General features: G+C 42.0%; 1 protein-coding gene across 1 annotated transcript; it reads right to left on the bottom strand.

Annotated features, from left to right (window-relative positions):
* Positions 1–1,831: 1,831 nt before the first annotated feature.
* Aldob (aldolase, fructose-bisphosphate B) lies at positions 1,832–15,540 on the bottom strand. Its single transcript, XM_028882750.2, has 9 exons — positions 15,415–15,540; positions 10,958–11,079; positions 9,094–9,305; positions 8,228–8,282; positions 6,637–6,797; positions 5,415–5,498; positions 4,394–4,568; positions 3,793–3,992; positions 1,832–2,332 (listed from the first exon to the last, which is right to left on the bottom strand). The coding sequence occupies exons 2-9, from the start codon at positions 11,067–11,069 to the stop codon at positions 2,237–2,239; spliced, it is 1,095 nt and encodes a 364-aa protein (XP_028738583.1). The 5' UTR covers positions 11,070–11,079; positions 15,415–15,540; the 3' UTR covers positions 1,832–2,236.
* Between the last annotated feature and the right edge of the window lie 259 nt (positions 15,541–15,799).

Here is a 15,799-nt window from a genome sequence, read left to right as displayed (position 1 = left end):
AAACCAATACTGCTTGTTTGAATTCTCTTTCTGCTTATTTATTCTCTGAATTTTTATCTAGATACCACCATAGTGTCATTTTTTCAGTGTGCTTTCTTGATATCCTCCTGTGAGGCATGTCTTTGCATACCTAGAACTTCATTAGTAACCTACTGTGTTTTCACAGATTGGAAAAAGTCTAGAATCTGAGGTCTGTACTCCTCAGTTGCTCTACTGAGACAAACTCAAAGAGAAGTTTATTCAAGGCCAGTGCTGCAAAAATTATAATCTTTGCCTCAAATTCTCATGCTACAGAGCATAAGGTTTTGCTTATTGCCTAAAGTGAATGAATGCAGTAAGAAATGCTGGTCTACACCAATGGAAGAGTTATTGAACACTGCCAGCAACTTTACCATGACCTTCCTTTCTGAGTCTGTATTCATTATAGAGTTGAAGCCAAATTTCTCAGCATTAAAGTATCTGTGTGGCCCTCGGCAAGTAATATAAGTGCTCCAGGCTTTATGTGTAAAACAGAAGCCCTTTGCTAAATGACTTAGATTTATAATTAAGGTAAGTTTTGAATTACTTAGATGAATAGAGTTGCTTCTAGGAAAGTACTGACAAGTACATGGAAACAAATATTCAAATGTAGATGGCACATAATAAATAAAGTTCACCTTCCTCTTCTTCACTCCCAGGTCTTCTTAGAAGAAGTCCACTTGGATGAATTCTCTTATTCTTCAAAATTATATGTTTATTTTGCCTCTATTTCTTAATTTACTTAATGTAGTACATTTGTCTCTATATTAGTCAAGAAATTTAGTTTGCTACCTCCTATAATTTAATTATAGATATGTATTTTAACTGTGTCTAGTTCCTTCATCATTTGAAACATTACTTCTTAACACATCCGTGCTGTGGGATGTCTTTCTCTATGCTATGGATAATTGTTGCTCTGATTGGTTGATAAATAAAGCTGCATTAGCCTATGGCAAGGCAGCTTAGAGGCAGGTGGGAAATCTAAGCAGATATATGGAAAAAAAAAAAGGAGAGGAGGGAGAGATGCCTAGCCGCCACCCAAGGAGAAGCAAGATGCCAGCAGACCAGTGATGCCACGGCCACATGGCAAAACATAGCTTAATAGAAATGGGTTAATTTAAGATGAAAGAGCTGGCTAGAAAGAAGCCTGCTAAGGGCATAAAGTTTGTAAATAATATTAAGCCTCTGAGGGTAGTATTCCTAATTCTCTTTGCTTTTTTTTTCTCTTCTTCACTCATTATATATCTCAACTCCCATCAGATAAATCATTCTTCCTGTATTGTCCAAAATTTCATAGTTTAAATTCTCTTGTGATTGTGATTCTCTTAAAACTTTTTTTTGAAAACTAGGCCTGAACATTGACAGCCCAAAACTAAAATTATGTGACTATTATTTATTGCACACCTAGGGAACAAACGTGACTTTGAGAGGAAAATGTAGTTCTGTGTCACACAACCTGGTTACTTGAAGAGGAATGCACCAAGCCAGAAGGCACATCAAGTCACTCCTTGCACTCCGCAGGTTGTGAAAGATGCTTCTCTGTTGCAGCTTAGTATTTTCAAATATCCTCAAACTAGAAGTCTGGACTGGCTGTTCTTAAGCATGGCTGCATACTGGAATCACCAAAAGAATTTTTACTTAATTTAATGGAGTTTCTAGTGTCGTTCAGCAAACAAGAAAGATCAGCCACTTGACTTCAGTGAATATCCAAAGCTGAGGCTCCTGACTATTAGTGCCAGTCATGTCTAGCATAGTCAAAGACAGTGAAATGCAGAGTCCACCAACAAGAGTAGAGAAATGAACAGTACCAACGGAAGGTTTATACATGTTTTATTTCTTTTTCCGTTGCTGTGCATTCTTCACAACCAACCCCTGTAAGTATGTTTGTTAAAATGCCCTTCTCCACCCCTCGCTTCTGAGCTGCTTTCCTCAGCAGTTGCTTTGTGCATGGGGACTGGCTTTCCTTTAAAGCCTGTTCTTTCTTGGGTGTGTGTTCTGGAACATGGGGAACTGGAGGTATTCAGAGACTATTGTGTGACATGCTCATACTCGTGTTTCAACAGCCGATTCAGCTTTTCTTCTGTGTTTGTGATTCACATATATTGTGTTTTAAGCAGTTCAATCAAACTTTATCTAATCCCCAGGGTTGACTGACGCCTCTCAGCTCTCCAACCAAAATACTTAGGAGAGCTGGAGGCTGGCTGGTGGGTGACAGGATCTAGTAGGTGTAGGAGGCTGTGAAGAGCGACTGGGTGGCCGCACCACCTGAAGAGCCTGTGTGAACATACTGTCCTTGGGCTGCCTGGCAGTTGGCCTAAAAAAACAAACATAAGAGAAGATACTGAATTAAGGAACCACACACAGCCCCTGGCTTGATACTCTCTGCTGCTCATTTGAAACCACCTACACGTCCATTTGATTATTTTAACTCTTTCTAATAATGCTGCTGAGTATTGCTGTTGGTACCACCTCCTTCTGTCTTCTTCCTTGTTATCATTTGAGGTTTGGGTCGCATATTGCCCATCGCTTCGCTCCTTCATGTCTTTCTGAGACCAATAATAGTCTCTTACAATCTGGTATCCTCTTGGTCCTTCTACCTTTGGTGGCCCTCACTCCCCAATCTCTCTCTTGCCTCAGGCTCCTTTTACTTTACATTTATTCATACCACCCTCTCTCCTAGTTCTTTAAATTCCAAATTCCCTGAGAACAGTGCCTGTGTCTGCCTTGTTCTCCCCAGTACTTGTGTCATCGAGCATATTTTAAGCCTAATATTTACTAGTAGACTAAAACTTATTTGGCTCTTGTTTCTCCTGAACACCTTTCTGGGTCTTTTCCTAACAATATTCCTTTGTTTTTAAATAGAATATCTTTTATTTATTCTTTGACAATTTCATACATGTAAATGATGCATATATATACATATATACGTGTATATTATATATATATATATATATATATATGTTGAAACCTCAACTTCTCTTTCCTACTTCCTCCAGGAATCCCCAACACTTCGCCTCTGTGTTTCATGCCCTGTCCTTTTTAGTTTTTGTTAATAACCCACTGAGTTCATTTAGTGCTACATGTAAAAATTTCTAATAAAATTCTTAAATGGGCCGGGCGGTGGTGGCACAGGCCTTTAATCCCAGCACTCGGGAGGCAGAGCCAGGTGGATCTCTGTGAGTTCGAGGCCAACCTGGGCTACCAAGTGAGTTCCAGGAAAGGCACAAAGCTACACAGAGAAACCCTGTCTCGAAAAACCAAAAAAAAAAAAAAAATTCTTAAATGGGCACCTTGCCTTTCTTTGTTGGAACTGTTTTGTTGAGGGTCAATGGTATGCTCCTCAATGCTAATCTCAGAACCTTTGCTTTTAATTTCTCTGTAGTATGTTATATGTAGTATGTTATATTGTAGTATATAGAATCCTTGGTTCATCCTACTATATAACTGCTGATTTTCACCATATCCTTTCTTGGTCATATTTCCAAATGAAAGTCATGTCAAGTTCAGGCCTTGATCCTCCAACCTTCCCTCTGAAGTGCCTTGATTGACAATGCCTTTCTATCTTCTATCATCAGCTGTCTGACCAGGAGAGAAAAATCAAAACCCTTTCTAATCCCAATCTTCCCATTTAGCTGTTAAATCACATTTTTAATGCTTAATAGACACTATCTGTAGGAGCATTCACGGACTGTAGGGAATCATGCTTCTCCAAGCAAGACAGTCAGGTCCCACATATCAACTCTGTGAAGAAGATAAAAGTGAGCAACTTCTTACCAGGGCTCGCTTCATGAAAGCTTCCTGAGTTGCCTTCTTGTTTTCAGCCTTGCCACCCCAGGCAGCCAGTGCACTAGCCTGGAGGGCTCTTCCATATGAGAAACTCAGTTTCCAGGGCTTTGGCAGAGGGCAACGGTTGATAGCATTGAGGTTGAGTGTAGCATCCTCCTCACTCATGCCTCCAGACAAAAAGCAGATACCTGGAATGAGAGAAGCCATTCTACTACATTAGTCCCAGTTAGGAAACACACACACACACACACACACACACACACACACACACACACACACGCAGTAGACCTAAAAGAAATATAATGCCTTAATCTTCTACTGGATTTCTGTGGAAGTCAGTTTGCCCTTGTTAAGGCTAGTTGGGCTAAGAAGAGAAGGGCTTGAATAAGGAGGGCAGTGAAATGCTGAGTAAATATACATATGTGAGCCTTCAGATAGACTGAAGATATCTGGCATCATACAGTAGGCATAAACTACTGGATGCCTGTGAGGTAGAAGATGTTATCTTGTTCCAAGGATCCAAACAGGCTCCACACAAATACACATGTTTGTGGCTCTCAAGATATGAGCTAAGACCTTAAGGCATTACCAGGAACAGCTGCAGGAACAGTGCGGTGGAGAGCGGTGACAGTGGCCATAGCCACTTGCTCTGGTGTATACTTCTTGGTGCAGGCATGTCCAGCAGTCACCATGTTTGGTTTTAGCAGGGTGCCTTCAAGGTAAACATGGTGATCATTGAGGGCCTTGTAGACAGCAGCCAGGACCTGAAAAACAAAGGGGCCAAATAGATGAAATTTGGAATAAGTTCTAGAATCACATGACCCTGGCACTTCTGAATTACAAGGGTGCAAGATAAAGTAATCTCCATGTGTCTCTTGATGAAGGCTTCTGAGGCCTCCAGGTCTCCTCTGGGCCATGTATTTGCAAAGTGTGTCATTGAGCCTAACTATATTGGACCATCTCTACCACTAGCTGTTCCTCTGCATGAACTACTATCATGTCTCTGTTTCCTAGAGAATTCTCATTCTTTTCTTCCCATTTCCTTGGTCAGTGCCATCATCTGAGAATGCCTTGATTCAATAGTTTGTGACATCTGAACTATCCTCCACTTTTCTGTGGAATCTTAATGATAATAACATCCATTTTAGAAACAGTTCTTTCACATGCTATTTCAGACAACATAATTCCTTTTACAAGTGGAGAAATCCAGGTTAGGCGATATTATGTCTGTCATACTTTCTTATGATTTATGAAGAAAATCACCATCTATGACTGGTTTAGAAAATCCCATATGAACAATATGATTCATAATTTATCATGTGAACCTTTTATTTTAAGATAATGTACACATAGAATTGAGGTCCAAAAGAGGCAATATGCTTTGCCCCAGGTCCTACACTAAGCAAAAGGACCGTAAAATCCAAATCTTGTTACTACAAGATACTATACACTAAAGTGTAAAGGGCTGATAGGCACCTCTTTACCTTTCCCATGCTATATAATAACACTAAAGTAAAGGTTGTTTCTGAAATTCAGCTATGTTTAAGTAAAAGCTTTTTCTTTAAAAAAAAAAATTAACTGGAATAGAGAACTTTATGTTTCAAGCCCACCTTCTCAGAAACATACTGGCAGTACTCTAAGTCGTGGTCTCCATCAGGCAGCACCTCTGGCTCAACGATAGGTACCAGCCCATTCTGGAAAAGAAAGTGGAAGAGGCACAAAAGTGAGGGATGCTCACTGTGGTCCTCTGCTAGGGAGCAGCCAACAGATGTGGCTGATAGAAAAGGAAGGTATTGGGAAGAAATGCTATGCATTTTAGCTGAAGGTGATCAAAGGAAACATGGAGTATCTAGTGAGCACTGTGGCGTAGACATTATCCACACAGAAGGGAAGTTAAAGAAAAGCTTTTCTAGAGAGGGTTTAAAAATGCAAACACTTCATTTCTTTATCTTCTTCTAACTATAGACCATTCTAGCTATCTAAGAAGCTGGTGGCCATCCTTTTAAGACGGCCAAGTTTAATAGTAAGAAATACTCTCTAGTATGAATTAAGGAATTGAAGGAGAGTTTACAGTTCTCACTGGGAATTTCCAGGTAACCACAGCTCTAGTAATCTGAACAAAATACCCACAAGTTACAAATCAAATTTAACTCTAACCCAGAGATACATTAGCACATGTCGCCTGGAAATATTTGCATCCAGGCACCATCCTAGAAGAAACAGGTTGAATTGAGCCTCTCTCCAAGTTTGGATCACCCTCTAGCTAGGGTGATCATCATTAAGATGATCATCACTTGAGCATTATGGAGTATAAACAAGCAGATTCCCTGACTCTAGAGCAGGATTTCTCAACCAGTGGGTCATGACCCCTTTGGAGTTGCATATCAGATATTGATTACATTATAATTCATAATAGTAGCAAAATTACAGTTACGAAGTAGCAATGAAATAATCTTATGGTTGGGGTCACCACACATAAGAAACTGTATTAAAGGGTTGCAGTACAAGGAAGGTTGAGAGCCACTGCTCTAGAGCCTGATTATTTTAAGATTTGGCTTATGGGACAACAGTAGAGGGAAGCTATTGATAGCATTGATCCCGAAGTCGTAGTTTAATAGGACTCCTACTGACTTGTGGAACCTGAGTTCTCCCTATACATGTGGCTATAGTTAAGGTAATAAAATATGATATAATATATATATATATATATATATATATATATATATCCACTAGTAAGGGAAGAAGAGAGATTGTGCTTGATTATAATGAAATTGAAAGAGATTCTGAAGAAAGGAATAGTCTACTTTTCAGCTCATGGTGAGAGGAGAGCACCTGCTGACAGATGCTGGCATAGCGAGCCAGAGCATTGGCATTTTCTTGGATAGCAAGGCTGGAGGGACACTGGTCAGCAATCCTCAACACAGCGCGCCACTTCCCAAAGTCAACACCATCTTTCTTGTACTGAGCACAGCGTTCGGAGAGGCCATCAAGCCCTGCAAATCACAGTAGGAAAAAAAAGTTTTGTACCCTGTACCTGGTCCATGAAGGTACCATGGTACCCTGATAAAGTGAAGGAATTTTTCAATGGTTTATCTTTGAGAACTGAGAATACCCAAGCAAATAAACATTAATCACAGTATAGAGCCAGAAGACCTAGATTTAATAACCTCAGTTTTGATATACATATTTGATATACTCCAATGAAAACCTGGGAACTCATAGTCAAAAAACATCCTCATAAATGTGGAAATTGGGGCTGCTGGTGTTTAAATGTCTTGACCATTTAAATTTTGAACTTGTGAAAAGTGACAGCTGAGATTCAAATTCTGCTGAGCTAACCTGATGGTGCAGCTAATGTCTTAGACAGTGAATAGCTTTTAAAAGATCTGTATAGCATGTTATGGAACAAGGATCCAAACTGGCCCCCAAACCAGAGGCCTTTCCTCTCTACTGCTCCTGGAATTTTCTGTAAAAATAGTGGTCGCAGTTGCAGTGCATCTGTTTTAGGCAGCATACTGAGGTCAGCACTATATTCCCCCATAACCATTGTGCAAAGTAAGTAGTGTCGCCCAAGGCCACGAAGTTATTAAATGGAAGAAGTGGGACTGATGTGTTGTGGATGCAGCTCAGGGGTAGGGTGCTTGCTCTGCAAAGCCTTGGGTCCAATACTAAGTACCACATAAAGCTGGATATTCTAGCTTATTCCCATAATGCAGTACTCTGTAAACTGAGACAGGGTGGGTTGTTGTGAGTTCCAGGCCATCCTGGACTATAGAGTGAGACTCTTTCTCAAAAAACAAAAACAAGGTTGACCACATGGCTCAGTAAATACAGATGCTTGCTGCCAATGGTGACCTGAGTTTGAGCCCAAGAACTTACACACTGGAAGGAGAGAACTGATTCCTCTGACCTCCACACACACAGTATGGTACAGGCACACACACACACACACACACACACACACACACACACACACACACACACACCATAAAAACAAAAACAAAAAAAGTATTAGGGATATAGTTTAGTTGTGGAATGATTGCCTGGTATACTTAAGGTCCCAGGTTCAACCAGTAGTGAGTACAGGAGAGAAGGAAGAAAAGGAAGAAGGAGGGAGGGAAGGAAGGAAGGAAGGAAGGAAGGAAGGAAGGAAGGAAGGAAGGAAGGAAGGAAGGAAGGCAATCAATCTGGGCTGGATATGTACCTCAGTGGCAGAGCTTTTACCTAGTGATGTTTAAAGACCCCTGGGTTCCATCTCCCAGGACCAAGGAGTGTTGGGGTGATGGAAAAAACAAGAAAACAAATGTGCAGGTCTATTCACTGGTTTTAGAACCAATAGTCCCTTGTCTTCCCTTTTCCTCCTTCACTTCCCCTCAGTTATAGCCCACGTGGCATTCCTTGTCTTATCAGTAGGCAACCTTACCTTGAATGGTGGTTTCCTTGTTTGTCCCTGCAAGGGGAGCACCTCCTTGGTCCAGCTGTGCATAAGAACAATGAACAGGTTGTCAAACAGGAGTGAGACAGCAAAGCTCCTGGGGCTGTTCTCACCTTTCACAAGCAAGCAAATTAGGAAGGCATCTGAGTTGCTAGGGGCATAGTTCAGCTCACAGCAGAAGGGAGCTACCTGCTGGGAACACAGTGTCAGCCCTGACATTTGCTGAGCATCTGCTCCTCCAGGCACTGTGTTCAGGCAGGAGGTAAAGAGATTAAGGATGTGACTCAGGCTCAAAGTAACAGAGAGGTAGGGAGCCTGTGTGCAAGCAACTGACAGCACCCCATGGACTTCAGTTTTCATTCCTACTCTCTAGAATAAGGGCAGGAACTAAATCTGCCTCGGCATTTTGTGTGAAGGATTAAGGAGTGCTTGCAGTCGTGTGCGCTCAACGGATGCTACTTTTCACTGGAGAACTGACTGCATGCTCTCTTGAAGACTCAGGAAGAGGACAGAACAAGCGCTTTAATAAAAATAATGGCTGTTAACTGAAAAGCTACAGGACAGGATCTGCTTTAAAACTTCATTTCACCCTTGTATTATGCACAAAGTGGGTACTAATCCTCTTAAGAAATGAAGAAATAGGGGTGCAGAGAGACTAGATTCCTCGCAAAATCCTGGTTGAAAAGAGAGCACTGGAATAGCAGTCTGGGAGAGGCTCTAGGTCTCCATCAGGGAAGGAGACTGGGAAAGGGTGAGAAATGAAGGGGCGCTGTTGAGTTCAGGCCTTGGACCGCCCAGTGTGCTGGGAGTGTGCACAGGAGAAGACAAGGTGAAAGAGGAGTGAGAGTATTCACCTTGATGCCCACCACAATTCCCTTCTCCTTGAGAATGTTTCTGAACAGCTTTCCCTGGCTGTCCTTCTGATAGAGGGTCTCGTGGAAAAGGATCACTCCCCCGATGCTCTTGTTGATGGAATTGTCAACGGTAAAGAGGATTTCTCGGAACTGCCTGCGGTTCTCTTCAGTGTTTTCCACCTTTATCCTCTGTAGGCGGTTCCCCATGGTGCCTAGAGATGGGCCAAAGGCAGCGTGAGGAGAAGCAAGCCAGTGCTATCCTGTTGTCTTGCCCACACTCAGTATTCCTCATCAGGGTGAAAAACAAGGACCCCTTCACCTTCCCTTTAAACTCAGATCTCTGAAGTTCCTGTCTGGGTTTCGGTCTTCAGAGAGGAAGTATTAGTTGCTCTAAGACTGATGACTGGGGAATTTACTGGCTGCCATGCAGGGTCAGATGGACATGGAAGGTCTGTGGCATGTGGAAGGCCCTCTAGCCCTCTCCTTTCCGGTCCTAAATCTCATTGGATATCCATGCAGTGGAATGAGGGATGGGACAGGCTCTTTGAAGGGTTCACAACGCGGTTCCATTTACTGGGCGGACCTAGCCATTTCCGCATCAAAAGCGTCCCGTAGCTAGGATACCGGTGGGCCCGGATGTCTCCACCTATCAAGTTCCGGGCCAAGGGGTCTCGAGTGATCAGAGTCCCGTGACGTTGCATGGTGATGTAAGCGCGCAGCACCACCATGTGCCCTACGTACACACGTAGAGTAGTGACGTGACCTGGCCACGCCCCCAGCCGGTTTTAAAAGTCCGGCGCCATATTCCCCACTCCCCTTCTCCACGCACGTGTCTCTCCCACAGGCCTGCGCACTTTCTATCCTTTGTTTCTAATAAACTCTATAAGCGGATTCTGTCGTGTTTCCTGACGTTCCTTGCAGGGTAAGAACACAAGGCAGCCAGAAAACTAACACTCTTAACTTTAGCTCTTACTATTTTAGGGTAGACTATGCAAGACTGTTCTACACTGCCCTATGCCATCCTGTGATTTCCTCCATCACAAGCCCTGCCAGAGTCCAGGTGTCTCCCTATATAGGCTGGCTTAGTCTAAACTGACTTCTCATTAGCAGCCAGTCCAAGCTGGGATAAGGCAGATCTCACTACCCAGTTCTGTTTTGCAAACCAAATCTAGCTCATTTTCTATTTCCCTTCAGGGCAAGTTCTCAATACCCTGTCCATGATATAGTTATAAAGAATCGATGGCTACTGACTTCTCCTTGGTTATTGAATTTCTGCCTTCTACAGGCTGGATTCTTAATATGGAGGGCTTGAGTTTCTTCCTTTGGTAATCTAGACTTTTCTTTTCTTTCTTTTTTTTGTGGAAACAGATTTATTTAGGCTAAGAACTTCACACAATTTTAATTAACAATATACAAAATAACCTTTAACTATGAAGGTAGGAAATAGCACTTTTACATTTTGGTCTTCTTTGTAATTATTATCCTAATCACATGGTCAAACTTACTATCAGCAAGTAACAAAAGAACAAAAACTGATCCTTCTGATGTAATACAATGGGAAATACAGAGCATCATCTATGCATTACTTTTGACAAAATAATAAGAAATCTGATCATAAGGAACCAACTGGACAAATCAAATTGTGTGTTAATTTTCAAGACCACTAACCTATATTCCTGAAAATACCATAGTCACAAAAACTGAAAAGATGTAAGAGTCTAGGGCTCTAAAGATTTATACTCACCGACTATGAGTACATAAACCTTTACTTCCTCTGAGAGGAAGGAGACTGATTATCAAGTTGCCTTTTCTGGGTGTAGAAGTATGGGTATGCTGTTGTGTGGCATGACTTTCTTACACTTACCTACAGATTCATCTGCAGCCAGGATGCCCTTCCCATTGGCAACAATGCGCTGGGCAATGTCTGACAGCTCCTTCTTCTGCTCTGGGGTGAGGGCTGGAAATCGGTAAGCCATGGTGACAGGTCTAGAAAAGAATACCAGACAACTGTTCATGGAACTGTGGGTGGCTTCAGCGGATGGTGACCAGGACAGTTAAGATGTGCAGACAGGCTATATGGGCTCCATTGACACTTCTGGCCCATTTCCATTGAGACCTGATGGGTCCCCTTTGCCTGAATAAATATAGTCATTCGTGATGGATGAAGATAAGATGTGAGATGTTCAGGATGAAGGCAAGATATCAAATATCCATGGTGGCCTTGAACAGAAGCTTTCCCAGGAGGTCTTGGGGATCACTGACCCTGAGGTTGAACCAGCTAGTTGGTGATCCACTAAAATCTGGCAAATGGAAGGAACTTCAGAGCAGACAGACTCTCTGCGGATTCCTGGTGCTGCAGGGTATTCTGAATGGCTATGACTATCCCCCACTTTTCTCTGTTAGTCTCCAGTCCCAGAAGATTAGTCTAGGGAACAATTTTAAGAGGGGAAATGGGTGCTTGTCCTCAAAACTAACCTCCCTCTGACTTTGGTTAGAGCAGGTGAGGCACAGGGTTAACTTTATATTTAACCATCTATGAGACTACTTGGGTTACACCACTGAGAAAATTTCCCAAAACCTCTGGACTAGAGATTCTGGCCTTTGCTGAAGTCACATGGTGGTCCCTGCTGCAGTTATTCCTAGTTTCACTGCTAAGAGCAGAGAGATACCTCTATACATCCAAGCAGCCTTCTCAGAAGTAGCCCAAGCTCCAAGCTGGATGAAGGTGTTGCCACTGAGCTTTATCTTTCAGCTACTCTTCCCATTCTTTGCATCCTTTTGGGGAAAGCTGTTGGGACTCTGTCCCTTGATACAAGGAATCAGTGCCTGCTGAACTAATTCATGAGCAGGTGTAACTGACAATCTCACTGTTGTTACTCTCTACATCACTACAGATTCTTGTTCTAGCCCAGTACTGTCATTGGGCACCAGGGCAAGCCAGGGGCAACAAAATTAGAGGAAATTATTTCTAAGACTACTAGTCCCAGCCACAGAAAGGGACTAGTTTATATATTATGTTTATATATTATGTCTAGCATCAAGGATTTTTAGCTTCAGATCAAGCCTTCAGATCTTCAGATGAGCAAAGACCAACCAGAGTGGTAACCTTCAAATCAAGGTATAAATGCCTCCTTTCAGTTTAGGTATTGGCACAAATAAGTTGACAGTTATAAAAAAAAAAAAATGCCCTTACTAAAACAAAAGGAAAAACTCATCCAGTAGTAATAACACATTATTGTCTATTGGCAAACATTCTGCCAATTGCTTGACATTTACCATGCAATTTATTCCTCACAGTAATCCCAGAAAGCAGTTCAATTCTGTCCCTCTCTGGCCGCCATAGGCTCATATATTTTATACTCAGACACCAGTTGTTGGAACTATTTGGGGAAGATTAGAAGATATGTCACTGGGAGCTGGCTTTGAGGCTTCAAAAGTCCTTATCATTCCCAGTTAGTTCTCTCTGCCTGATGGTTGTGTCTCAAGATGTAAGCTCTCAGGTACTGAGCCATTGCCATGCTTGCCTGATGGCTGCCATGCTCCCTGATGTGACAGTCAATGGACTCTAACCTTCTAGAACTGTGAGCCCCAAATTAAATGCTTTCCTTTATAAATTGCCTTGGTCATGGTATTTTTTGTCATGGCAATAGAAAAGTTACTAAAACACTTTCCTATCATTAGATTAGGAAGGAGTAGAAGATAATCTAAATTATTTGTTTGTAGGGCCAATACCTAATAATGTACCGTTAGGGGGAAGGGTGACACTCCTCTTCATTACCTTTTTATTCAAAGGGAAGAGTAGGTTTGGTGGGAGGAACTGACCTGAGACAATTCCTAATGCCCTAATGACAACCCTAGTGTACCTTGGGCTCAGAGCTATCACACCAAGATATCTCCAGTTCACAAACATCTGCCATTCACATGGAGATTTGCTGCCAGTTTATCAGACAGAGCTTGGTTCAAGGACTAGCTCTGTCTCCATAGTTAGAACCCTGGGCAAGTCATAAAAGGTCTCTGAGTTTTATTTTAATATTAACTGACACTAATATCTGCTCTGGTTGTCTGACTACAAGTGACTCATATGCAACCCCTGAGTACTGTGGTTGCTCAAATGTAAGTTTGTTAAACTGTATGATAAGGATGAAGCTGTTTTATAAATGATAGGAGAACACAAAATGTTTCTATCCTGTTCTTTAATGTTTGAAAAAACAGTGATGGTCCAAAAGGCACAAAGGGCACCCCTGTTTCTGGTTACTACCAGGCTATTGTTTCCGTTCCAAGCATGCCTACTCAACAAGAATTACAGGAAAAAGTCAAGTCCAACTCACGCTGTTTACAGCAAGTTAAACTTCTACAAAGGGACTAAAGGTCTGTACCACATCAGCACAAATTTTGACCCTCAGTTAATCATAAAACAGTCACTGGTCAATGTTCACAACTGGGAGATGAATGCCAGCCTGGTATGGATAATGATAGATAATGAATTTTATACCCCTAAACTTCTGATTTCTGAGGTCCCAAGTCATTTTATTTTTTTTAAATGTTATGGGAAATAATTTACCTTAATTATTAAGTAAAAAAATCCCAGAGAAATATGTAATATATACTATTATCTATTTAAAAACAACAAAAGAAATTATAGCAATATACTATTTATTATATATTACTATTAGTCTTTCTAAATAGAGCCACTCTACGGTTACTTCTGCAGAGTGGAATAGAGCAGGAAGACCTCACATTTTGTTGCACACATTCTTTGCAATGTTTGATTGCATATGTGTGTGTGTGTGTGTGTGTGTGTGTGTGTGTGTGTGTGTATTGACAGCTGCACATAAATCCTGGAGAAGGCTGTATGTATTAACATACATGAGGAGACAGTAAGTATAGTGAGGCAGAGCTCAGCTGGCCTCAGAGATATTTGTATCAAGCCTACCACCTTAAAGATGAGGAACCCGAGGCCCAGAAGGCCTGAGTTACGTTCGGTGACTGTGAGTCACATCTTAATGGCTTCAGACATAGAACCCCATTTCTAGTGTTTCTGCAAAGGGTGGATGGACTCTTGAAGTGTGGTTCTTTCTGCCTTCCTTGAAAAAGTTCTGCAGTCAGTCATTTGTAACCTGTGGATATTTAACTCCTAGAGAAATATAAGGGCACAGTCCATTGGTTTCTCTGTGCTCAAGATGGGTGGATTTTCAAGACAAACACAGGCATGAAGCTGTAGTTCATTGAAAGTCTGTGGTTACCAAGCTGTGTGCACAGCATGTATGTGTATGGGAGCATGAAGATGCTGCCTTGTTGCCCACCCTGCTGCTATAGAGGCACACACGATAAGATGACTCATCAGCACACAGGCAGCCTGATTCCTGGTGCTCTTCCCCCCAAACTGTGCCCTAAACCAAAGGGACTGTTAGGTTTTCAGCAGCCACACCCCAGTCCCTGTCCTATCCCCTCAAACTACAACCTGGACCTGTGTGCTCCCCACATACTCCTTACCTATAATAGTAATAATAACACAGCATCAGAGTTCAAGCCCTGGCTGAGCCAAACTGACCTATGGAGCCCTAGGTAATTGGTTGAAGAGGGGTTTATAAAAACAAACAAAAGAAGACCCCAACATATTCTCACGGTTGACTATTTTTAAGATAGTAGAGAAAATACACCAAAGTAAATCAGGAGGATTTGATTTCTAATGTCTGAAGTTGCATGGTTCTCACAGTGTCTAGTTCAAGTAGAAAATGCTGGGGAAAACATCAAGTGTGTTGGAAGGCTTGGGACTTCATAACTGAAGATGGTCACTCCGAAGTGTCTAACCCAGGAGAAGACAAAAGGCAAGGGCCCCAAGGGTTCGTTTGTGTGACAAAAAAACAAAACAAAACAAAACAAACAAACAAAAAAAAAAACAGCACTAGTACCATCAGTGAGTGTCGGGGGAAGAACACAGAAAATACATGAGGCAGTGGACACATAAACAAAATGTCACAAGTAGTTGTTAGAAAAAGAGAGAATAGAAATGACCAGGAATCTAACCTGATTAGAATCCTACAAACAAAAGCACTTACAACATTTTTCCAAGATAAAAGACTTAGAGGTGCCCCACACAGGCAAACAGAAACTGACCCTTCATCTGGGGCATTTTTGCCACCTTCAGGAAAGGTACAAATGAGTATTCATGCTCAGAGAGAGAGAAATAGTCACTGCAGCAAATCTATCAAGGTTTTAGACACCATCAGGCAAACACACTTTTCCCTTTCCAGGCACAGGGCTATCATTAACCCAGCTTGCCGATCCAACCCAGGGATTCAGAGAAGTCCCTTTACTTACACAGTGAAGGAGTAGAGTTCTCTGACAGAGATATCAGAAGCTGTGTGAGGTGGCAGCTGCCAAGTAGGATGGATCCGCTTGGAGAGCACGGTTTTTATAGCCCTCTCATCGAAGTCTTGGGGATTGTGTTTAACTTTTGCCCTCCCCCTCCTAACATGACCCAGTAGGGAGGTGTTTATTCAATAACTCTGATTGGTGCGTGAACAGCCAATCTTTGTAATCAGGCTCACACACTCCTCAGGCTCATAGAATGTTAGAGCTACAAGGGAGTCTTTAGATTACGCAGTTCCCAATCCAGATCTGACACTGTACAGGTGAGAAAATTGAAGCACTGCAGATTATGAAACTTCCCCCAAATCACACAACGAGGGATAGACTGAGTGCT

The sequence above is a fragment of the Peromyscus leucopus genome, chromosome 2, assembly GCF_004664715.2.
Source record: "Peromyscus leucopus breed LL Stock chromosome 2, UCI_PerLeu_2.1, whole genome shotgun sequence".
Classification (NCBI taxonomy): domain Eukaryota; kingdom Metazoa; phylum Chordata; class Mammalia; order Rodentia; family Cricetidae; genus Peromyscus; species Peromyscus leucopus.
The sequence above is the reverse complement of the archived record's forward strand: the minus strand, read 5'-3'. Positions and strand labels throughout refer to the sequence as shown.

Excerpts from the sequence above, each read along its gene's own strand:
- Aldob (XM_028882750.2), bottom strand. The coding sequence starts at position 11,069 with ATGGCTTACCGATTTCCAGCCCTCACCCCAGAGCAGAAGAAGGAGCTG. Across the intron at positions 5,499-6,636 it reads ATGCCAGCATCTGTCAGCAG|AATGGGCTGGTACCTATCGT; the intron begins GTGCTCTCCTCT and ends TTTCTTTTCCAG. Across the intron at positions 3,993-4,393 it reads TGTTCCTGCAGCTGTTCCTG|GTATCTGCTTTTTGTCTGGA; the intron begins GTAATGCCTTAA and ends CTCTCATTCCAG.